This window comes from Dama dama, chromosome 2, assembly GCF_033118175.1.
Source record: "Dama dama isolate Ldn47 chromosome 2, ASM3311817v1, whole genome shotgun sequence".
Taxonomy (NCBI): Eukaryota; Metazoa; Chordata; class Mammalia; order Artiodactyla; family Cervidae; genus Dama; species Dama dama.
Window position 1 is genome coordinate 39,978,519 of NC_083682.1, and position 27,032 is coordinate 40,005,550.

The 27,032-nt window shown below is 37.3% G+C and overlaps 1 protein-coding gene across 10 annotated transcripts in view; it reads right to left on the minus strand.

Moving 5' to 3' along the window:
• The window catches only part of DLG2 (discs large MAGUK scaffold protein 2), a 2,226,746-nt gene that overhangs the window by 1,937,963 nt on the left and 261,751 nt on the right, over positions 1-27,032 (minus strand). For all 10 annotated transcript variants that reach the window (XM_061119788.1, XM_061119779.1, XM_061119776.1 and 7 more), the window contains one exon: positions 2,066-2,211. In XM_061119788.1, coding sequence (XP_060975771.1) covers positions 2,066-2,211 — 146 coding nt within the window. The remainder of the gene's footprint in view (positions 1-2,065; positions 2,212-27,032) is intronic.

The window sequence follows — 27,032 nt, forward strand, 5'->3', positions numbered from 1 at the left end:
AAGTTCTTTTTAAAAAAGGAACTTTAGCATATCTTTGATATTTTATGCAAAACTAGGTATATGTCCTGGACTACACATCTAGAAATTTACTAAAAATAATTTTTAAAAATTCAAAAAGAACAAATATCAAAGCAGTAAAAGACTACAATGAAATAGAACAGTTAACTAATCCTGAAATGGAGAAGCAAAAGCAAAGAAAGAAGAATAAAAACAAAAAATGTGCTCAATTTTATCAAATAAAAATTTTAAATAGTTTGAATGCCAAAAAGCATGTAAGTAAAATTATCAGTAATCAACAAACTAGAAATACTGCAAGATGACATAGTTCATAAATAAAATGCTCTTATAAAACCATAAGAATTCTAACACTACTTAGAAAAATGGACAAAGAGCTTGAATAAATCACAAAACAAATACAAGCCAATAACCATAAGAAAATACAGGTCAGTCTCAATAATAAATAATTGCAACGTAAAGCATTAAGTAACAAATTTTATCTTTTAATTTGACAAATATTTTAAATAACTAATGCTACTAAGAATATAGGTAAATTTGTCTTTTCTAACATTGCTCATAGCACTTCTGCAGAGCATTTTGACAATGTGTAACAAGAGCCTTAAAAACGTCAATATTCTTGGCCTCAATAGTTTCATTTACAAAAATCAACCCTAATGAAATAACTGGAAAAAACACAAGGGTTTACATACACAGATGGCCATTACATATTACTCACAGCACAAAACTGGAGATAGCCTCAATTTTTAATGGAGAACTGCTTAAGTAAGTTCCAAATGGTAGAATATTGCATAGTCATTAAAATATTTTCAAAAATATTTATTGATGCTATATGGATAAATACTATTAGTACAACATTCAATTTAAAAAGTCATGAACACACCCTACAAGCTGTTGTCCTAGTTTTCCATACATATATTTGTACAGAAAAAAAGATTAAGAAGTCAAGTTACTTCTAGGTATTGAAATTAAGATGTAGTAACGCTTTTAAGTACTTTATAAACTTGACATAGTAGGTATCTATCATTGACACATTACTGTCACTGTTAACTTATTCTTAAGGAATTCTTAAGGAATCAAGGTGATCGTTAACTTCAGTCTTACCTAGTTTCCAAATCAGTTCTGAGCAGGCTGGAAAGTGTATCACAGGTTTCAAATTTAACAATTCAAAGACTCAGCAATCAAAGTGCCATTGCTTAGCACTAGGATTCAATGAAGTTTCCAAATCAGCTCCACAACCCCAATTGTGACAGACTGTGTGTGTGTGTGTAAGTACCAACTGCCCCTTACAGACATCACTGGTCAGTTCCTGCCACCATACTGCCCCAGGCTATGGAAACGAGGCAGACCTCAACTTGCCTTAGTAACTGCTAAGCCCAACAGCAGTCTTCAAACTTTCGATCCCATGATCCCATCCACAAAAAACCATTTGAGCATATACAATTCTAATAGCTTTATATTTATTCTTAAATGTACATGTATGACTGTTAATATGTTATAAAATATCTAAATATAAAAGATTGTAAAGAATGTAATAAAAAGCAATATAAATGAGAGTTCTACTATTTTCTTCCTATATCCCAAGGAATCATTTTATTTGCCCCAGGATACATGACCCTACTACAGAGATCACGGTCTTAGAGCACACTCTCCAACCTCACTGTCTGTCTCCTTCCTGCATTGCATCAGCACACGTTTTGAAATTCCAGAATGCCTGATACTTGAGTCAGCTCAAAGAATGACAATATTCATGACAGAACTCACTTATATAACATGAAGAACCATGTTTTCCTATTTATCTTTTGGCAAAATCTGAATTTTCATACGCAAATATTATATACAGTATGGTATGTAATGTTGGTATGTAATACTGGCAGTATAGTATGTAACTAAGTTTCTATTATCATTGTTTGATAATGTTTGTTTATAATGATTACTACCACTAAAACTACCACTACTAGAAACTACTACTTTTTTACTGGTATAAATAATTTTGGTATTTACTGGTATAAATAAATATTTAGTACATTCAAAACTTTAAATAATGTACCTCTGCAGACTTTTGAAGGTTGTCATGGCATGAAGCAAGAAGGGATGACTTCTCCCATTTCTGTGCAATTTGATTGGCTTCTTCTATCTTCTGCTCACAACTTTTTTGAGAATTTAGCAGTGTTACCTCATAAAATTCTTGAATATCTGTAAAGAAAATGCAAGAGAAAAGTCAACATGTCATGTATGACCTCATAGGTAGCTTCTTCATGCACGAGTATATGGAAGATTTTGCTAATTAAAAGAAACCACTGGAACCATTTGCTGCAACTAGAAAAAGCCTGGGCACAACAATAAAATGCAGTGCAGCCAAAAATAAATACATTAATTAATAAAAAAGAACTACATAAATATGTGTGCAAAGAAAAACAACAAAAATAGAAGAAATCTTAAAAGTTGAATTTTTACCTGTATGAGAATTCTTATAGCAACTTTATTTAGAATTGCAAAAATTAGAAGTAATCAAGATGTCCTTCAATTAGTGAATGGATAAACGGATACTATTAGTAAATAGTATTTAACAATAGTAAGGAATTTACTATTTAACAACAGGAAGGAATGAGTTACCAAACTATGTAAAAACATGGATTAGTTTTAAATGTAAGTTTAAAAGAGCCAGGCATGTAGCTAGGCTCCATATTATAGGATTCCATTTATATAATTTTTGAAAAAAAAACAAAACAACTAAAGAGACAATAAAACTATCAGTGATTTCCAGAAGTTCTAGGAGATGGGAGGAGGGGTGAATAGGTAAAGCACAGAGTGATGAAAATATTCTGTAATGATACTATATTGGTTGGCACCTAACAGGAAGCATCTGTCAAAATCCAAAGAATTTTACAGCACAAACAATAAACCATAACATATGCAAATTTTAAAAATCATTTAGGAGGCCAGGGAATTCCAAGATAAAAAGCAGACTGTGACAGAAGAATCTAACTAGATCACAGATGAATGAAATAACCTCACTGAAGGCAGCAGGAGAAAAAGGTGATGACCTGAATATGAGTAGAGACTGTAAAACCAAAGGCAAAGAAACACACAAAAGCATCTCAGTCTACACTCTAGTTGATAAATTTGTCTCTCATGGAGTACAAGTCAACAAATTCGAAGTCACTGTATGTATATAACCAGAATTGAACAATTAAGTAAATGGATGGTAGATGGTAGGACCCAGGTTTCTCACTGTGGGAGTAGGAAGTTACAAACAAAAAAGTGGGTGGGTAGGGTATTGAACAATGAGTCATATGATTTTGGATGAAAGAAATCATTATAAACTCCTTTTAGCTTAATAGAAATACAAATGGATATATAGAAATACTTACACATATGCATATATACAGGTTAGTATTTGTTATTGTTCAGTTGCTCAGTCATATCTGACTATAAAAACACATATTCCCTCACCCTGTCTGATGAAAGGGCCTACAATTATGACTTTAGCCTCTATATAGCATTCTCTAACGAATGGCAGAGGGTAATGAATAAGTACAGTTGGTATTAAGTTAGAATTGGGAGTATCTATATGAATTCAAAAGTTTGGAAGGAAAGAAGGGAAGGAGGGAGAGAAGGATAGAAATAAAGAAAATATGAATAGAAATAGAAATCAAATATGTGTATTAATATTTCCTAGCTGCCATATTTTTCTAGATTGAGAGGGCCTAGCAGCAATAACACTCCAATAGCAACTGGCACACACAGGAACCAGATCTTGGTTTCAATAAAGGAAACCAGAGCTTCAGAGGAAAATGGTTGATCCTACTACTGGGGCAGAAAATATAACAAGATGATCCTGGAGTATCTTGAGAATAAGCTCCCCAACCCAAATTTTAAAAATTTTGCTACAATGGGGCATGTCAAAACAACACAAAAGTTACATGAAAGAGCAGCCATACATGGCCAAAACTAAAGCAATCTGAGTAAATATATATGTAACATAGGATTGAATTATACCGAAAATATAAAATAAATGTCCAAGAATCTATATTGGTATGAATGAATGAAAGAAAATATGTCATTATTTAAAAATATACAATGGATGGGTTAAACAGCAGACTAAACAAAGCAGAACTGGAAAATATACCCAAAGATATTACCCAGAATGCAACACAAGAGAAAACAGAATGGAAAATGTGAGAGAAATATTAGAATATACAGAGGATAGATAAGAAGGTCCATTGCTTCTCTATTAGATGTCTTCAGGGGAAAAATAAAATAAATAACAAATGACATTTAAAGGCTACGGATATAAAATTTTTAGAATTTATAAAAATAGGAATTCTCTAGTCCTGAAAGTAACAGTTTATTAAAAAAAAGAATAAACAAAAGCTACTCTGGCAACCTGATGCAAAGAGCCAACTCATTAGAAAAGACCTTGATACTGGGAAAGATGGAAGGCTAAAGGAGAAGGGGACAACAGAGAACAAGATGGTTGGATGGTATCACTGACTCAACGGACATGAGTTTGAGCAAGCTCTGGGAGATGGTGAAGGACAGGGAAGCTTGGCATCCTGCAGTCCACGGGGTTGCAAAGAGTCAGACACGACTGAGCAACTGACAACAATGCCTAGGCCTAGACACAGCATAATAAGCAGAACACCAAAGACAAAGCAGAGATCTTAAAAGCAGTCACACAGAAAAGATTAATCAGAATTCTCAGTAGCAATAATGGAGGCTGGATGACAGAAGAACAACTTAAAAATCTTGAAAGAAAACTATTACGGGGGGACTGCATTCCATTGCAAATCACATATCTTAACTTTTTTTTTAAGTTTGCACCTAGAATACATAAAGAACTCTCAAAACAAAAAGAAGCCAACGAATCCGATAGAAAAATGGTAAAAGATTTGACCAGGCACTTCACCAAGAAAGTAAGAGGTAGCAGATAAGCACATGGAAAGATATTCAACATCATTAATCACTAGGGAAAGAAAAATTTTAAACCATAATGAGATACTACTACATTTTCACTACATATTTATTAAACTGGTTAAAATTTTAAAAACTGATCATCCCAAGAACTGACAGTGATCCTAAAGAACTAGAACTTTCAATCGCTGATGGTTAGTATGGAAAACAGTACAACCAGTTTGAAAAAGTTCAGCAATTACTTAAAAAGTTAAACATATAGCTACTATATAATCCAGCTATCACTGATCTAGATACTTATCTAAGGAGAAGGAAATATATATTCATGTCAAAAGTCAAATTTGAAAACAATCCAAGTGTCCATCAATAGATCAATGAATAAACAAACTGTAGTATACCCATACAATGGAAGACTACTCATCAATAAAAAAAAAAAAGCAAACGATTGGCACACACAACATGGATGAATTTCAAAATAATGCCAAATAAAAGAAGTCAGAGAAAAATGAATGCATCTTTTATAATACCAGTTATATAAAATTCTAGAAAATGCAAACTAATCTATATTGACAAAACAATTCTGTAGTTGCCTGGGAATAAGACTGTGAGGTTTGGCAAAAAAGGGTGAGTGGGAGAGTTTATAAAGGAGTGTATGCATACATCAAAACATTAAATCATTGCTTGACATATGTGCAGTTTATTATGTATCAATTACACCTCAATAAAGAAAGTAAAAAAAAATAAGATGCAATTGAGAGAAGTTATTTTCATATCATACAGGCAAAGGGACAGTATCCGGGTGTGTAAAAACCAAAAAGGAAGAGACATACAAACCAAAAGAAAAAAAATGGGTGGGAAAATATAAACAGGATATTTAACAGCAAACATGTATCACTGATAAATCTGATAAGGGAAACGATTCTCAATCTCATTCATGATCATAAATACAAATTAAGATCACAACCAAACACCACCTACACCAATAATTAGATTGGCTAATATATTACTGTAGCTTAGTATATCTTGAAGTCAGGGAGACTATTTCCTCCAGCTCTATTAGTGTTTATGATTATTTTGGCTATAATGTCGTGTGTGTGTGTGTGTTTCCATAAAATTTTAAAATTATCTGTTCAAGTTCTGTGAAAAATGCCATTGGTATTTTGATAGGGATTGCATTCAATCTGTACATTGTCTTGGGTCGTATGGTCATTTTAACAAGGTTAATTCTTCCAATCCAAGAACACAGTTCAGTTCAGTTCAGTCACTCAGTCATGTCCGACTCTTTGTGACCCCATGAATCGCAGCACGCCAGGCCTCCCTGTCCATCATCAACTCCCGGAGTTTACTCAAACTCATGCCCATCGAGTTGGTGATGCCATCCAGCCATCTCATCCTCTGTCATCCCCTTCTTCTCCTGCCCCCAATCCCTCCCAGCATCAGGGTCTTTTCCAATGAGTCAACTCTTCGCATGAGGTGGCCAAAGTACTGGAGTTTCAGCTTCAGCATCAGTCCTTCCAATGAACACCCAGGACTGATCTCCTTTAGGATGGACTAGTTGGATCTCCTTGCAGTCCAAGGGACTCTCAAGAGTCTTCTCCAACACCACAGTTCAAAAGTATCAACTTTTCGGCGCTCAACTTTCTTTATAGTCCAACTCTCATATCCAAACATGACCACTGGAAAAACCATAGCCTTGACTAGATGGACTTTTGTTGGCAAAGTAATGTCTCTGGTTTTTAATATGCTATCTAGGTTGGTCATAACTTTCCCTCCAAGGAGTAAGCGTCTTTTAATTTCATGGCTGCAATCACCATCTGCAGTGATTTTGGAGCCCCCCAAAATAAAGTCTGACACTGTTTCCACTGTTTTCCCATCTATTTGCCGTGAAGCGATGGGACCAGATGCCATAATTTTAGTTTTCTGAATGTTAAGCTTTAAGCCAACTTTTTCACTCTCCTCTTTCACTTTCATCAAGAGGTTTTTTAGTTCCTCTTCACTTTCTGCCATAAGGGTGGTATCATCCACATATCTGAGGTTATTGTTATTTCTCCCGGGAATCTTGATTCCAGCTTTATCTTCTTCCAGCCCAGCGTTCCTCATGATGTACTCTGCATATAAGTTAAATAAGCAGGGTGACAATATACAGCCTTGATGTACTCCTTTTCCTATTTGGAACCAGTCTGTTGTTCCATGTCCAGTTCTAACTGTTGCTTCCTGTAGGTCCTTCCATCTGTATGTGTAACTTTCAATTTCTTTCAACAGTACCCTATAATTTTCCAAGTACAGATGTTTTACCTCCTTAGGTAAGTTTATTCACTCTCAGATATAGAGAACAAACTAGTACTTAGCAGTGGGGAATGGGAAGAGGAGAGGGGCAATATATGAGTAGGATATTAAGAGATGTAGACCATTAGGTATAAAATAAGCTACAAGGATACATTGTACACATTGCAATATAGACAATATTTGATAATTATAAATAAGTATAATCTTTAAAAATTATGAATCACTACACTGTATACCTGTAACATATAATATTATACGTCAACTGTGGGCTGCCCAGGTGGCACTAGGGGTAAAGAGCCTGCCTGCCAATGCAGGAGACATAAGACTTGCAGGTTTGATCCCTGGATCTGGAAGATCCCCCGGAGGAGAGCATGGCAACCCACTCCAGTATTCTTGCCTCGAGACTCCCATGGACAGAGACTGGTGGGCTACAGTTCACAGGGTCACAAAGAGTCGGACATGACTGAAACGACAGCACAGCACATGTCAACTATATTTCAATTAAAAAAGAAAAAAAAAATCTATGAATGAACGGTAACATTTACTCCTGGTGAGTCTGAATTGCCATGACCACTTTAGAAAATAATCTTGTATTGTCTTGTAAAATTCACCCTTTTTTTCCTATAATCCAGCATTTCTACTACTCAGTATATATTAAAGATAAACTCTTACACATGCACATCAGGATACAACCCAAAATGTTCATAGCAGCACAGATTATGGGAGCAAAAAATTAGCAAAAAATCTCCATCAAAAAAGTGGATAAATGCAGTATGTTCTCAAAATGGAATTTATGTAACAGCCAAAATGAATGAACTATAGTATCACGAAATAACATGAACAAATCTTAGAAACATAATGTTGAATGAAAAAAAGCAAGTCTCAGTACAAAAATATTTTTGTAAAGTTCAAAAACATGCAAAACTAAACCATATATTTTCAGGGATTCATACAAATATATGTGAAAAAAAAATAGATCAAAGCAAAGAAGCACATGAAAAGTTGTAATTACCACAGTGCAAGCAATGGGAAGGAAAATGGGATAAAGGAGGAACACATAGGTATTTCATTTCCAGATCTGAGGGCTTATTTCAGAAATGTTTATTTTATTATCATGCTATATATATATATATATATATATATATATAATATATAAATTAGATACACTCTTTTACATGTATAAATATTATACTTTTTAAAATACTGAAGAAAAATTTTGAGTATTTCATAAATACTGATATATTCTAAAAAGTTACTCTCAAATTTCATGCACAACTACAAACTTATTCTGCCACTAGCAATAAAGAGGCTGTGAAGTCATGTATGTAAAATGTGTAAGAGCAGAAGGTAAAAGTCATACAGATAAAAAATCATATAAATCCTTTCCATATTTTTGAGTATTGTAAGGGTTGGTAGGGTATTGAGTTGACAAAAGTGAGTGGAATAGGAATTTTTTAAATGTAAAATCCCCCAAACAAGATATGTTTACATTACCTGGTTTCAAGTATTAATTAAAAAGAAACAAAGAATTTCTATAAAGGTTTCTGCAGAGACATATTTTCTAAATAATGACATAATGAGTAAAACAATTTTTGCAGGTAGTCACATTTTGAGTTTTTTTTTTCTTTACATCAATTTTAAGGATATAAACACTGTTTCATAAGCAGCATTTGCAAGTTGCCAAGTTTTGAAATATTAGGTGTATAAATTATCCAGAAGTAGAAGAAGATGAATCACATTAATGTTAAAGATTCATACCAACAAGCTACACCTTGACACATAAGGGATACCAGTAACCTGATAACATGTAGGAAAACCCGATGGACAGTATTTTAATACCTAATTTGAAAATCTTAATTCACTTATTACCCTAAACCTGATGAAGTGTTCAGTCTATTTCACTCTTTTTTCTATTTATACTCCCTGTCTAAGCAACTACTAGAGAGGAAGAAAGGTGTCTTAAGTCACAGATTACTTAAATTGGAAGCTAATTCTGCAACCAATGTCAAATTTTACTTCTTAATAGTATTTTTTTTTTGAACACCTGGCATATATAAGTGTGCCATTTTCCAGGCATCTCTTTTTGGCACCCTCTTGTATCCCCACCACCACAACTACCAACTGACTCTTCCCGAGGCCCAGATGCCCCTTCCTACACATCAAAATCCTCTCTCTGGGTACCTCTCTGCAATACCCTGTCCCAGTACTATGCCTTTATAAACAGAATATTGGAAGTAAGAGATCTAAACATGAAATGCCATCAGAATAGAAATTTTTCTTACTAAAAGTGAGTTCAATTGAGTAGGACCTGTGAGAGTAAGAACATCCAAATAGCAATCACGATAAAGAAAAATGTTTGTCTCTGAAGATAAAGGGATGCCAGGGAGAAACCAAACAGACAGGCCTTTTTGATAAGTCTTTCCTAGTTTGTTACAATTGCCTCCTAACTCCTTAACTATTACATTTCCTCCATGACTGTCTACTCTTCATCAAATTCAGCATAAAATACCCAGTTCTAACAGCTTCTGTGGATTTTCACTTCCTAATGAAGACTTCATGTCATGCAAAACTTACATTAAATAAATTTGTATGCTTTTATCCTGTTTAAAAAGAAAAAGACAAATGTTTGTGTTGGGAATTGTGGGGGGTGGGGAAGGTAGACAATGCCACTTCTTTCCTCGCATTCCCACAAAATATTGTTCAAATCTATTTAATAGTTATTTTTTATTCTACCTTACATTAGAAGTACTTGTTCACCCATCTATTCTCAATTCAACATTTCAATTCAATAAGTAATTTTTCAGTAATGAAGGTCTTTAGGAATGAAGACAATGTCAGAACCAGCCATATATTCTCTACTATTATTTAGCATCACTCTTTGCACTAACACACAATGAAGGCTTACTAATTTCAGCTTATTTGCATTACCTAATTAAAGCTCAAAAAGAAGAAAAATCAGTGAATAAAGTCAAATCTTTTCACACTCAGGACTGCAGAAAACCTGCACATTATTTGGATTATGTTTCTATGTGACTTGACTACTTGATTACAACTGCTAGCAGTTTTTATTTTGCACTGTCCTCCCTCAAATGAAAAAGTTTTTGCCACCTCTAAGGATACATTCTAAATAAATTTCTCCAATTCTTGAAGGCATACCCATATTAACCTCAGAGCTATTTTTTAAATAGTCTATAAATTACTGTCAAATTTACAAATGAGTGTTTCTCCATCTCTGACATATACATGAATCTCAATCACCTGGAGATTTTGTTAAAATGCAAATTATGATTAAAGTCAGGAATGGAACTTGTATCTCCAGTTCTAACAAGCTCCCACGTGATGTCAGTGGTTTCTGATTCACCAGTAACAGTGTGCTTAAGAAACAGCACCTCTGTGATTAGAACCCAAGGCTTCATTCTCCCACTTCAAACATCCCTCACTGAGTTATTACAACTCTCTTTTTCAGAGTGAGGGGTCGGGGAAAATCCCAGCAAGAGAAGCAAATTGGCTTCTGTTGATTGAAAAGTAATAATAATTACTTAGTGAACATTATTGACTAATGGATTCAGATTCAATTAGCTAGAAACTCAAAAGGAACTATATTTCAGTACTCTGCCTTTAAGATGCATTAAAACAGGGGGGGCGGGAAATTAACTTCTAAATGGTAGCTGAGTCAGTCACTATCCAGCCCAATCTCCTGCTTTTGTTTTAACCTACGTTCCATAATGATGAGATCTGGCCTTCGAAAAGATGATTCTGGCACAGCTGGGTCTTCAATTGTCAAACAGCATCATTAAGGGAATCCATAGTAAATAGGACTGTCTTTTTAAGCACACCCTTAAAAACCCATATACACAAAAGATTTTATCTTTTTCCAAGCAGAGACAATCTGACATGACATACTTATTTGAGTGATGGTGCTATTTCTTCAAATGATCCTTTGAGATCCCAAGATATGCCTTCCAGCATCTGAGGAACTTACTTTTAAAATCCTCAGAAGTGGTGAATCTTGTTTCATTTGAAGGAAATTTGACTTTTTTTTAGGTCCAAATTCACTGGACAAACTATAAACATGATAAATGATGGAGAAATGGATTTCCTTTTACACAACTTGAATTAAGAAAATATGACTTATATCACAGGATAATTTTCTTTGTATGACTCACAAATTGCTCTGCAATTATCTGCTTAAGCACAGTAAAACAAAAAAGTAACCAGAATGCAAAATGTTTAAGGCTGAAATAAAAGTGACTGGGAAGACTCTTTTTTGCTTTCCAATCATAGCTTTCATGATCCTAGACGTAGTATTCAAGGGAAGAATTACAGTCACTACTCCGGCCGGCCTGCCAATCAGAAACCTCTTTGGAGCTCATTATTATTGGCTTATTTGGTTTTTTGTGATTAGAAGATATGGTTATAACTCACCAAAGCTATTTAATCCCAAGTATTCACTGAAATCAGCTGAGGATTCTCACATTCAGCTTCAATAAGGAGATGGTAATTTTTGTAAACTGTGCCTTCTTTTAAAACATATGTTTTAAATATGTTTCCAGCATATCATTTCTCTGCAGAATTTTCCATACTTACACCTGATTATGAATTCAGCCGAAAAGTGTAACACAGTTGATTTTGCTATATTTAAAGATGTTACAAAGTGCAACCTTGGTGTTCCATTAACCGTTCCTCAACATTTGGTTCTATTTAGGGAGCCAGATAAATGCTCACATCTAATATCCTTATGTTGCACCCAGATACCATGCTTTTGCAAAGTAAAAACTCATCATTGCCTTGGTCCATTTGAGCCCAACTACTAGACATGGAGGCACAGCAACAGAATTTCTAATAAAGGCTTTATCAGCAGAGTAAGTGTCCTATCTTAGGTTGGCAGCCAGTCAAGATTCTTTAAGGATATTACCTGGGACCAGAAGAATAAGTATGAAAATGAGGAGTGGGCTAAAGTTAAATGTGGATGAAAAGAAACTGTAAGTTAAATTCTGGAGCCAAGAAGAAAGAGTTGAAAACAACATCAACGATAGGTACCAATCAAGCACCAAGTTAGGGGACAAAAGAGCCCATACTCTTTTGGGATGAATGTCAAACACAGAGTTCATGGACTACTATGAATATATGATCAAATCCAATATATACTGAAGAAGCAAGACCAGAGAATCAGGAAATGCTTGCATACTAAAGACTCAAACACATTTCCACAATGTTCTGATATGACTGGGCTTCTTCTATGCCTGGACAAAACATTGGAAGGAAGCAAAGTAGGAAGGAGGGAGGGAGGCAGAAAAGGGAGGCAGAGAACGGAAAAGAGCGAGAATGGAAAGGAGGGAGGAAGGAAAAAAGGGATGAGAGAGGGAATGTTGGTTTCAAAATATTTTGTTGTGCAAAAAGGAACCAGGGTTTTTGGATGAAGGCTCACTCTAGAGCTAGAGCAGGGAAACCATAAGACGAACCTGAGACTTTCTGTTTCACCAGAATAAGGAAGTGGTGAAAAATCCTGTGCCGGGCTCACTCACTCAATTGTGGCTGACGCTGTGCAATCCCAGGGACTGTAGCCTGCCGGCTCCCCTGCCCATGGGGCTTCTCCAGGCAAGAATACTGGAGGGGGTTGCCACGCCCTCCTCCAGGGGATCTTCTCAACCCAGAGATAGAATCCAGGCCCCCCATATTGCGAGTGAATTCTTTACCATCTGAGCCCACCAGGGAAGCCCAAGACACTGGGGTGGGTAGTCTATCCCTTCTCCAGGTGAACTTCCTGACTCAGGAATCAAACCGGGGTCTCCTGCATCGCAGGCGGATCCTGCACCAGCTGAGCTACCCGGGAAGCCCGAAAAATCATGGGAAAGGATCAAAAAGACATGAAAGCCATTTTAAAGAGGCTCCTACCAACCAAATCTGGAACAACTTGACCATTAAAATAAATTAACAGTGATAAAATACAAAGAAAATTCAAAAATGAGGGGTATATGTATACATACAGTTAATTCACTTTGATGTACAGCAGAAACTAACACATCATAAAGCAACTATCCTCCAACAAAAATTCATCTAACATTAATCATAATAGATTATAACATATCGAAGAAAATAAGAATATATGAGTACATCCTAATAAAAATAAATGAGTGATTAAATGGAGGAGAAGGGAAATCTCTTCCTTATAGGAGAATTCCAGCTAATAAATATGGAAGACATTATGGAATTAGAAAATCAAGAATGGCCGCTGCAACTGGTGTGTAAAAATTTGGCAAGGAACACAACATTGCATAGTCTCAAATTGTCTCCCCACAAATTAGAACAAACTGACCCTGGGGGCCTCTTACTATCAACCATCAAGATGGATATAGCACCATTTATGTCACTCCCCCGCAAAGTGCATAAACTGAATCCAATCGTTAGAAAATGCCAGATGAAACTGAATCGTAGGACAGTCTACAAAACATCTGACCTGTAATCTTCAAAAATATTCAGCTAAAGAAATTGCAGATTAAAGGCGACAAACACTACTATATGGGCTTCCCAGGTGGTACAGTAGAAAAGAAGCTGCCTGCTGATGCAGGAGACACAGGTTTGATCCCTAAGTTGGGAAGATCCTCTGGAAGAGGAAATGGCAACCCACTCCTGCATTCTTGCCTGGGAAATCTCATCAAGATTTCCTCGCTAGAGGAGACTAGAGAGCTACAGACCAAGGGGCCGCAAAAGAGTCGGACCCAACTGAGTGACTGAGCACACACACACATGCATAACACTACTATATATAAACTACATAATAAGAACTTACTGTATAACACAGGGAACTCTACTCAATACTATGTAATGACCTATATAGGAAAAGAATCTAAAGAGTAGATGTATGTATGTGCATAACTGATTCACTTGGCTGTAGAGCAGAAAGGCACAACATTGTAAATCAGTTATACTCCAATAAAAATGTTTTAAAAAATAAGATGAAAAATAAAAGGGGACTAAAAAGGCATGACAAGTAAGTATAATGGGTGATCCTGGCTAGATCCTAGACTAGGGAAACAGCTATAAAAAACATTTTGATGACTACTGCTGAAACTGAATATAGACTGTGCATTAGACAACAGTATTGTATAATGTTAAATTTCCTGATTTTGATAACCGCATTATTTAAGAAAATACTCTCATTTTTAGGAAATATACATTGAATTATTTAGTGATAAAGGAGCCTGAGGTCCCCAAATCATTCTCAAATGGTTCAATAAAAATATGTACATATAAGTATTATGCATATAAATATAGAAAGGATGAGAGACACACATAGCTAAAGAAAGATAAATTGAATAAGACAAAATGTAAACAATTGGTGACTCTGAGTAAAGATAAAGAAGCTCCCTGTACAATTCTTGCAACTTTTCCATAGGCTTGAAATTGTATCAAAAGATAAAGTTTTAGAAGACTGGAAGGTGACTAGGAGACATTAGGGATAAGTATAGCACTGAGAAATATCCAGGAACATTTTAAGAAATATGCAGAGGAAAATGACGCAAAGAGGAACAAAGTATAAAGTGCAGAATGTGACAAGAGAGGCATATCAGTTGTGCATAAGTGAAGCGGTAGAGCAATCTAGAAGTTACACACTAGGGCTTAAGTCAGGCCCTGACTCTGCCACTTACCTGAATGTGTGACCTGTGGCGGGACATTTAAAATTTTTAAGCCTCAGTTTTTCCCACCTAAAACACTGAGTATTACTCAGCCATAAAAAGGAACAAAACTGAGTCATTCATAGAGACATGGATGGACCTACAGAGTGCCACACGGAATGAAGTTAAGTCAGAAAAACAAATATATATTAATCCATATATGTGGAGTCTCAAAAAATGGTGTAGATGGTATTGTCTGCAAAGCAGAGACTCAGACGCAGAGAACAAATATATGGATACCAAGGGGGAATGGAGGTGGGGAGGAATTGGGAGCTGGAGATTAACATACGCACATTACTGACACTATGTATAAAGTAGATAACTAATGAGGACACACAGTGTAGCTCCGGTGTCTTGCTGTATCTCACTGTTCGCTGAACCCAGGGCAGGCACGGTGGGGAAGCTGGAAGAAGATGCGCAGAGCAGTGGGAACTGCAGACTTTTCTTTATTCGAAGCAGCAAGACGGACATCTTTACTCTCTGATGGCTGACACAGCAGGAACGACGACTATGCAACTCAGCGCAACACGGACTCACCTCGACCCTGACCTGACAAGAGCTTTTCAGAAGGTCCTTATGTCGATGCACACCACGGTGCGCATGCGCAGCGCCACAAACGACCCCACTGGTAGGGCACGCGTGGAGAGGGGCGAGAGGCCTTGAGCACCGCCTCCTAGCCAGTTGCCCTCTTCCTACACTCCACTCCTTCGGGCTCTCTCACCTCACAGTCCACATGAATATCTTCCGCAAAGTTCCTCTGGCGAGTAACGCCAGTAGTAGAGGACACAGCCTTTACAGGACGAGGTTCCAAGTCTACATCGCGGGACACAGCCTTTACAGTACACTGTTCTCATAGCACACAGCCTTTACAAGACACTATTCTAAATCTACATCATAGAACACAGCCTTTACAGGCACAAATCAGCCCACATTTGCATCTGTGTAACCTGGATGGGGCCCTTGCCACCTCAGGCCCCCTTCGGGGTCTTCACGCTTTCAAAACCACCTCTCACATGCCATCCCTCTTCAGTTCAGCTCAGTTCAGTCGCCCAGTCGTGTCCGACTCCTTGCAAACCCATGGACTGCAGCACACCAGGCTTCCCTGTCCATTACCAACTCCCACAGCTTATTCAAACTCATGTCCATCGAGTCACTGATGCCATCCAACCATCTCATTCTCTGCCGTCCCCTTCTCCTCCTGCCCTCAATCTTTCCCAGAATCAGGGTCTTTTCCAATGAGTCAGTTCTTCACATCAGGTGGCCAAAGTATTGGGAGTTTCAGCTTCAGCATCTGTCCTTCCAATGAATACTCAGAACTGATTTCCCTTAGGATGGACTGGTTTGATCTCCTTACTGTCCAAGGGGCTCTCAAGAGTCTTCTCCAGCACCACAGTTCAAAAGCATCAATTCCTCGGGGTTCAGCTTTCTTTATAGTCCCTCTACTTCTCTCAGTAAGGACCTGCAACCCCCCCCCCCGCCCCCACCACGGGCACCAGACCCACCACTTCCAAGAGGGGATTTTTGTGGCATTCACAGCCCACATCACAGGTCTGTATCTTCAGGGTCACAGCCCACATCATCATCCTTTATTATTTCACTGTCCGAGGTGCTAGGTTCATCAAGGCCACACATTTCTTGCTCCAGCACATGCAGACGCTGCTTTCTGTGGAGCCTCAGGCTCCCCTACCTGCTGGGTATCCTATCCTGTTGACTACCCAATTGTCTTGCTAAATCTCACTGGTCGCTGAACCCAGGGTAGGCAAGATGTGAGCAGGGAAGCTGGAAGAAGATGTGAGGAGCCTTAGAGACAGAAGACATTCTTTATTCGCAGCAGCAACGCGGACATGCTTTATTCCCAAACCACCACCAGGTGTGTCTTATTCTATATCTAAAAGATAATTAAACTTCAATTTCACATTGATCATCCAAGATAAAGGAATGCTTTGCATCCTTTTTAACCTCACAAAGGTTTACCATGTAAAGTTACAAATCTTAGGAAGATAAGTAACTATACTTGTATGAGTTTAGTTTTAAACTACATATTTTTAAATAAATTCCACATTCTCTCCCCGCTGCCATGTATCCTCCAGTCTGTGATAAAGTATTGATTTTGTGTATTAAAGGAAGAAAGGAAGAAATTAGCATTTGCCACTTCTCTACCATATGTTAGGCAGCCACACTTTAAAGCATCATTTATTTCACTTAGTCTTTGCCATCATATTATGAGGCATTATTATTATTCCACCTATTTTTTTTCCGTTTATTTTTATTAGTTGGAGGCTAATTACTTTACAATATTGTAGTGGTTTTTGCCATACATTGACATGAATCAGCCATGGATTTACATGTATTCCCCATCCTGACGCCCCCGCCCGCCTCCCTCTCCACTTGATCCATCTGGGTCTTCCCAGTGCACCAGGCCCAAGCACTTGTCTCATGCATCCAGCCTGGGCTGGTGATCTGTTTCACCCTTGATACTATACTTTTTTCAATGCTGTTCTCTCTGAACATCCCACCCTCGCCTTCTCCCACAGAGTCTAAAAGTCTGTTCTGTACATCTGTGTCTCTTTTTCTGTTTTGCATATAGGGTTATCGTTACCATCTTTCTAAATTCCACATATATGCGTTAGTATACTGTATTGGTCTTTATCTTTCTGGCTTACTTCACTCTGTATAATGGACTCCAGTTTCATCCATCTCATTAGAACTGATCCAAATGAATTCTTTTTAATGGCTGAGTAATATTCCATTGTGTATATGTACCACAGCTTCCTTATCCATTCGTCTGCTGATGGGCATCTAGGTTGCTTCCATGTCCTGGCTATTATAAACAGTGCTGCGATGAACATTGGGGTGCACATGTCTCTTTCAGATCTGGTTTCCTCGGTATGTATGACCAGAAGTGGGATTGCTGGGTCATATGGCAGTTCTATTTCCAGTTTTTTAAGAAATCTCCACACTGTTCTCCATAGTGGCTGTACTAGTTTGCATTCCCACCGACAGTATAAGAGGGCTCCCTTTTCTCCATACCTATTTTAAAGATGGAGAAACTGAGACTTACTCAAGGTCACAGGGCTGTGTGGCAGCCAAACTAGGATTGGAATCTAGATTTGACACAAAAGCCACAGCCTTTTTGCTACAATGTGCTCGGTAATATGCCTACTGGAATATAGGGGTTAATTGAATGATATCAGTGCTAAAACAAGCATATCTTATTATAAACACATGACTAAAATATCATTTAGGAAATTCTACAGATCACCAGATGGAAGGAAAATCAAACCGAAGAAACTCAAAAACTTTCCAAGGCCTGTTACCCAGAATACTTTAATCTCAACTGTACACTACTAAGCAGAAGTTATAGAATTTCTCTCCCCATCAGAAAAACTCAAACAGAATGAGAGTTTGGGCTTCAGGAACCATATCTTCCTAGCTGATATAAATCAAAGGGAAGCAAAGACACTTCTGCATAGAGGTAGCAACAGACCATCAACATAATTAAGCTTGGAGACAATGTTAAATTTTGAATGTTAAAAATACAGGTTACTACAGATTACATAATAAGCATCAACAACTCTGTTTTGCTTGACACACGCCATGAATATAGAGTATTCAATAAATATTAGTTATGCAATAATATTGTAACAATTTTCCCCTGTAAATTGGAGATGACTTTAACAGAAAATCACCAACTCGATGGACACGAGTTTAAGCAAGCTCCAGGAGTTGGTGATGGACAGGGAAGCCTGGCATGCTGCAGTCCATGGGGTCACAAAGAATCGGACACTACTGAGCAACTGAACCGAACTGAAGAAGCAGAAGAGAAAAACTGGCAAGATAGGCATGACATAAGAAACCAGACTGTGGTGGAAACTTTACTGTCAGGCACATAAGTATAGATTTACTCAATATTCTATTTAATGGTGATTTTATACAATTTTATAATCAATCCAACTAACCAACTCAAATGAGGCCAGAAAGTATTCAGTCTACAGAGAGAGTTACATCTAGAGACATGTGTTAAGTAGGAAAACAAAATTCTGTCTCTGATATGCTAGAAGAGTGTCCCTCTTATCTCCTTAAGTCTGGTATACAGAGGTTCTTATTACAACTTGCCCAAATAATTTTTTTTGTAGTTTTCAATTTGTTTCATTTTGTTCTTTATTTTTTTTTAAATTTTGGACATACAGTTCTGAATCATAACACAAGACTATATAGATAGAGCTTTATTGGTGAATACCTAAAGCTTAGTCTTTTCTATGTGTAACATGAGGTGAAGGGTGTTTCTTTGGCTGATTAAACACCTAATGTCAACTACCACTTGAGAAAAGTATCACATTCCTCTCCTCCAAAGGACTGATTTAAATGGCAGTCTGTAATCATTTCATTTGGAATTGCTCCAAGAAGTGACAGCTGATGGCTAATCATAAAAAGAACATTGCTCTGCAACACCGGTGTACCAATATATCTGAAAGACAAATTTTAGATTGTAAAAATTATTGAAAATATACCCCTATAAAATTTATAGTATTTATTATAATTATGGCATAATTTCCATTATATATAATTATATTATTATACATAAATGATATAATTATAATTTATTAGAGTGAATAGATCATATTAATTATGTATAATTATCATATGTGCATATTATAGCACAGGTATAATCATATCCATTATATTAGATCAAGCTTATGATCTACTGTGCAAAGTAATCTCATTAAAATATACTGCTTAAATAAAATTATAGAAAAATAAAATCTAGAAACATTGAACATGTCACCTCCCTTTTGTCTCAACTTCCTCAATATATAAAAGGTTTGCAAAAGGGAAAATCATATGCCCAAATACAAAATTACAGGTTAGAAAACATGCTACTCTGTATATGTTGTTTTTTAGTTACTAAGCCGTATCCAACTCTTGGCAACCCCATGGACTGTAGCCCACTAGGCTCTTCTGTCCATGGGATTTGCCAGGTAAGAATACTAGAGTGGGTTGCATTTCCTTCTTCAGGGGCTCTTCCCAACTCAGGTATCAAACCTTCCGATTCTTTACCACTGAGCTACCTGGGAAGCTCACTCTATATATAGAAACTATTATTACCTTACTTTTATATTGGCTAAATAAAGTATACCACCTGTTGTTCTGAAGTGAGAGTAGAAAGGCAGCTTGTAGATAGCTATAGTACAAGAACTATCCAATCCATTTCAGTCTACAAGTGTGACAAGAAGCTGTGCTATTCTCTTGTAGACTAACTAATGTTGTGTAATAATCTTGAAACATCTGGAAAGCTATACAGACCCCATAATCAAACCAGAAGGCCATCCTGCTTGTTCCCAGAAGAAAATTTCATGCTAGTAGTTCTATTCACAGTCTTTGGAAGATAGTAATACTTACTCTTGCTTTATTGAAAAATACATCTATGAGTTCTTATTTTCCTCTTCTTCTCCCCATCACCTTTCTCCTTTCCTTTCCCTTCTCTCTCCTTCCCTTCCCTCCCAGACAACTCAGTTCTTTTTTAAATTTTTATTATGACAGTAATGCATACTTTTATGCATTTTTAATGCAACCAAGGACAATTCAGTTCTAAAGCCATTAGGTAAAGTAGAGCAAGGTCTGTTCTGGTGGTGGAGGAGATTGAGCCAAGGAACTAGGTGGCATAGAGCAGGGTGCCAGAACCCAAGCGGAGTGAGGAGGGCATCCACATGTGAAGGTGGCCCAAAGCAGTAACAGAGTCAGACAGAATGAAGGAGTTCTCACAGAGAGGCAGCCAGATGTGAGCTGTTGGAAACAAAACAGGTTGAAGAGGGCCAAACAGTTTAGATATTGTTGGAGCACTGGGTCAAAGCTGACTTCTATGAGAAGGGTACCTAGGCTGTGGGTAGAGCCTGGGATGCTTTGTCTCAGCTACACAGGGTAAGAAGGTCAAATATGGGAAGGGCTGGCCCAGTGAGGTTTTGAGAACCTAAGTTTGGTAAGAAGTGTGTCCTCAGCAGTGTAATGGGACGGCTTACAAATAAGGAGACTGACCAAATAAGTAAATAAAATAAAGATGCTGAGAATTTATCAGAAAAGAGAGTCAAAATATGGAAGTGGACAAACTACAATGAACTATATGGGTACTGGACTGAAACTGGGAGCGTCAGTGTGAACTTATGGTTTTTAATAGACATAAATATTCACATAGATGTAAATACATATGTATATAAACATACACAAAATGGAAAAGAGTAGCCTCACAAGCCCAAAAGCTGGAACACTCAATCGAGTATTCAAAGTAAACATCACGACTAAATGGAGCAAATACAATCATGAGACACCTGATAGGATACAGGAAAAAGAACACAGCCTTGCTTATGTGATATTCCTATCTATAGAAGCGTCCAAGTCACAAAAAATAATTCAAGGCTGAGGAAATGTTCCAGAATTAAGGAAACTAAAAAGACATGACACCTAAAGGCTATGTGTAGTTCTAAACTGAATTATTCAGTATGACACAATACTGGGATATTTGTTAATTTCCTGATTTTGTTCATTTCACTGCAGTTACATAGGCAAATACCCTTGTTCACTGGAAATAAGTACTAATGTATTGGGAAGTAATAGAACAGGTTGACCAGTTACTTTCAAATGGCTGAAGTGATAAAAAGAAAACAATACAAAAAAAAAAATTTTTGTACTGATCATTCAAGTTTGAGATTGTTTCAAAGCTTTTTTTAATGTCTTAAAATAAATATTAAAAATGTTTTTAAAAAATAAAAGAGAATGAAAATTACATCTAGGACACAGACGATGTAAATTCTTCCTGGTTGACTAGATGAAGATCCCTTACACAACTTTTAAAATTCAATAGTTTATTTCTGTGTTAGTAATAATAATTACCACTTATCAAGGCTTTATCATAGCACATTAAGCATTACATGTACATTATCTCATTTACTATTCTCCAAAATCTTATGACATAGAACTATTCTTTTATCCACTTTACAAAAGAGGAAACTCAGGGAGAGAGAGATTAAGAAATTTTCCTAGCTAGCTTAGTTTATAATTTTTTGAGCCAGGATAGGAACCACGTATGTCTAACTCCAAAGCGTGTGGTCTTAATTATTACAAACTGACCTTTTGTGTCTAGAATAATTGTAGGATTTTCTTTGTTTTGCTCTGGATTTGCAGGGATTTTGTTTATTTTGTTTTTCTTTTCATCTGGAGAGTTTTATGGACCATGACTCAGCAGTTCCAGCTCAAATGTTCTTTCTCCCTGAAGCCTGTTCCACAAGTCATTTCATCCTTCCTTCCCTTTATTGCCTGTGCACTTTGCATTTAGCTTGTGATTCTTACAGTCCATGTTACTGGTATAAAAGCTTTATCCCCCTACATCTAAGCTTTGCAAAATTATAGGTCAATTCACATTCCACTTTTTAATCCCTTATGAGCAGTGGTGGTCAAATTTTATCATGCACCAAAATTACCTGAAGAGCAGATTTAAAAAACAGATGATTGGTCACACAACTAGAATTTCTGATTTAGTAGGTTTAACTGTGGCCCCCAAATTTACTTTTCTAATAAATATCCGTGTGATGTTGATACTGTTGATCCAGAGGCCAAAGATATTCAAGAAATCCAAAAGAGAAAGAGAAAAGTATGAGACTGGAAAGGCAGACAGAGATATGGTTGTATTCTGAGCTGACTTTTATGATCTTGAAAGCAGACAGCATGTCAGTAAATTTTGCATCATCACTGCTAGTAAAATGGCTTATACTCAATAAGTATGGAGTTAGAAAATCAATAAATGTAAAGATGGATACAGAAGTTAATGAATGAATGAGCAAAGAATATATATGGCTCAAAAGACAGAACCATAAAACTGCAAAGCAAGATCTAGAAACAGTAGGTTAAATGGACCAATACAAAAAATAAAAGTTATGAAACTGAATCATGTGCGGCTAGAACTGTGAAAGGGATGAAAATCATCTTATTAACTCCTCACTGTACAGATGATGAAACTGGGGCTGGTGAATTATGGTGACTTTGCCAAGAACACAAAGCTACTCCTGACTGAACCAGGACTTGAATTTTCTGATTCTCAAAGAAGTTTTCCATTGTAGTCATGACTATAGTCATATCTAGAAACATAGGAATAAACCTCTAACCATCACTATGCAGTCCAATGCCAAGTATGTCAAAACTTTATCTCTACCAGATACAAAACAACTATCAGCTGTCACAATTCTTCCAGCTGGAGTTTTAGGACTTGGCTTTGTAGATTGAAGAAAATTGTCCCTCTCTCCCTGTCATCAAATTGATTCATTTAAAAAAAAAAAAAACCCAGGGTTACCATTTATTTTCCTACCTTAGCCTAAAAGAATTCATACAAATGGTAGAGTAAAAATGCTCAGCACAAAATGATCTTGAGAGATCTTGAGGTCAGAGTCATAGGCAGAAATCTCTCCAAGTGCTGCATAACTACCTATAATTTACAGGAGATTAGAGTCAATAGATTTCTGAATGGCTGACTCCACATTCTCTTTCTCTTTAGGTAACACTGTTTGCCAGAAACTTGGACAGACTCTTGTCATATATCACAAGAAAAGGTTTTGCCCTGAGTGACCTGTGTTTGGTCTGTTGTTTTATTTCCAAACTTCTTTTTCCTGGCTGCCCAAACTCACTAATAATGCTATTATCTAAACAAACACTATATCTTTGGTTCATCTAAGCACCATATTTGTTATTACTCAAAGTATTACAATTTGGCTCCTTTTTTCTGTACTCCCTTTCAAGCCACATTGCAGGAACGAGCCTGCCTACCCTCTCTGGGAAGCCCCAGAATGCCTGCCAGATCTACATTCCCCTTCTGTGGGATTTCCCACTCACAAGCTATACCAGCCTGCCTGGTGATTGCTGAGGACCTGACCCCAATTCAGTCAATTGCTAGACTGGCCAGTAGGCTATGAAATGACCTAGGGTAAGAACTCTGCCTTATAGGGGTGGTGACAGACTAAACCAATCAGTTCCTCTCACTTAAGTGAAGTTTGTTTGTTTTTTATAAAGTAGAAAAAGCCAGTTAATATAATGGTAGAAGGAACAGAAGCCAAAACAGAAGTTCCATTTAGCATGGTAGTAGAGATCAAAGTTGGGAGCATTGCTGCTGAGGGTATGGTGGGTAAAATCCAGTAGTTAATAACAACAAAAACAAAAAACAATAATGGCTTACACTACTGAGCCCTCACTATGTTCCAGATATGGTAAGAAATTCACACATGTTATTCCATCAAACCTTACAACCACCTATGAGTTTAGTTCTAGTATTATCTCCATTTCACAGATGAGAAAACTGAGGCAGAGAGAAGTTAAGGAAGTGCACAAAGACTCCTTTGTGGGGGAACTGGAATTCTCAACTGACATTTGTTTGATTCTAGAATCCTTGCTCTTACTCACTATCCTGAATTAGAGCTTGATTTATGTCTTGATTGGTATTTCAGGCTTCATACAGTCTTTGAGATTCCAGCCTATTTTACTTGCACCTGAATTTATACAGCAAACCCTCACTACTTAAGGAAAACTGAATACAGGAAAGGTGGAGTTGTGAACCTAAAAAGTACACTCAGGGTTGAAACCTCAGAAGTGTTACTCAGATTAATTTTATCATATCTCTGGCATCTCACTGTGTATTAGCTTCATCATCTGTTTTCAATAATTTTGACCATAGAGAATGGTAATAATAACACAGGGAGGAGAAAATAAAATTAGATATGGGGACATATATGTAAATATCTTGATCTATGCAATTCAATAAATATTAAGTGCTCTCCATATCCATATGGAGAATTCAGACTGAAATTGAAGAAAGTGGAGAAAACAACTAGACCATTCAGGTATGACCTAAAACAAATTCCTTATGACTATATAGTGGAAGTAAGAAATGGATTTAAGGGACTAGACCTGATAGACAGAGTGCCTAATGAACTATGGATGGATGTTCGTGACATTGTACAGGAGACAGGAATCAAGACCATCCCCAAGAAAAAGAAATGCAAAAAAGCAAAATGGCTGTCTGAGGAGGCCTTACAAAGAGCTATGAAAAGAAGGGAAGCAAAAAGCAAAGGAGAAAGGAAAGACATACCCATTTGAATGCAGAGTTCCAAACAACAGCAAGGAGAGATAAGAAAGCCTTCCTCAGCAATCAATGCAAAGAAATAGAGGAAAACAATAGAATGAGAAAGACTAGAGATCTCTTCAAGAAAATTAGAGCTACAAAGGGAACATTTCATGCAACGATGGGCTCAATAAAGGACAGAAATGGTATGGACCTAACAGAAGCAGAAGATATTAAGAAGAGGTGGCAAGAATACACAGAACGACTGTACAAAAAAGATCTTCACGGCCCAGATAATCATGATGCTGTGATCACTCACCTAGAGCCAGACATCCTGGAATGTGAAGTCAAGTGGGCCTTAGGAAGCATCACTATGAACAAAGCTAGTGGAGGTGATGGAATTTCAGTTGAGCTTTTTCAAATCCTGAAAGATGACACTGTGAAAGTGCTGCACTCAATATGCCAGCAAATTTGGAAAACTCAGCAGTGGCCACAGGACTGGAAAAGGTCAGTTTTCATTCCAATCCCTAAGAAAGGCAATGCCAAAGAATGTGCAAACTACCGCACAATTGCACTCATCTCACACACTAGTAAAGTAATGCTCAAAATTCTCGAAGCCAGGCTTCAGCAATATGTGAACCATGAACTTCCAGAAGTTCAAGCTGGTATTAGAAAAGGCAGAGGAACCAGAGATCAAATTGCCAGCATCCACTGGATCATCGAAAAAGCAAGAGAGTTCCAGAAAAACATCTACTTCTGCTTTATTGACTATGCCAAAGCCTTTGACTGTGTGGATCACAATAAACTGTGGAAAAATCTGAAAGAGATGGGAATATCAGACCACCTGACCTGCCTCTTGAGAAACCTGTACACAGGTCAGGAAGCAACAGTTAGAACTGGACATGGAACAACAGACTGGTTCCAAATAGGAAAAGGAGTACGTCAAGGCTGTATATTGTCACCCTGCTTATTTAACTTATATGCAGAGTACATCATGAGAAACCCTGGGCTGGAAGAAGCACAAGCTGGAATCAAGATTGATGGGAGAAATATCAATAACTTCAGATATGGATATGACACCAACCTTATGGCAGAAAGTGAAGAAGAACTAAAGAGCCTCTTGATGAAAGTGAAAGAGGAGAGTGAAAAAGTTGGCTTAAAGCTCAACCTTCAGAAAACTAAGATCATGGCATCTGGTCCCATCACTTCATGGCAAATAGATGGGAAAACAGTGGAAACAGTGGCTGACTTTATTTTTTTGGGCTCCAAAATCACTGTGGATGGTGACTGCAGCCATGAAATTAAAAGACACTTACTCCTTGGAAGGAAAGTTATGACCAACCTAGACAGCATATTAAAAAGCAGAGACATTACTTTGTCAACAAAGGTCCATCTAGTCAAGGCTATGGTTTTTCCAGTGGTCATGTATGGATGTGAGAGTTGTGAAGAAAACTGAGTGCCAAAGAATTGATGCTTTTGAACTGTGGTGTTGGAGAAGACTCTTGAGAGTCCCTTGGGCTGCAAGGAGATCCAACCAGTCCATCCTAAAGGAGATCAGTCCTTGGTGTTCATTGGAAGGACTGATGCTGAAGCTGAAACTGCAATACTTTGGCCACCTGATGTGAAGAACTGACTCATTGGAAAAGACCCTGATGCTGGGAAAGATTGAGGGATAGGAGGGGAAGGGGATGACAGAGGATGAGATGGTTGGATGGCATCACCAACTCAATGGACATGGGTTTGGGTGGACTCCAGGAGTTGGTGATGGACAGGGAGGCCTGGTGTGCTCCAGTCCATGGGGTCAAAAAGAGTCAGACACGACTGAGCAACTGAACTGAACTGAACTGATATCCATATACATGTACACAAACCCCTACGTATCACCTCCTCTACTTAAGCCAATTAGCCAGATTGATACAAAAGTCACAAGCATGAAGCAGTGACTTCTTGATTCAAAGCTGGTACTCTGGGACAACCCAGGGTATGCAATGGGGAGGAAGGTGGGAGGAGGGTTCAGGATGGGGGCGACACACGTTTACCCA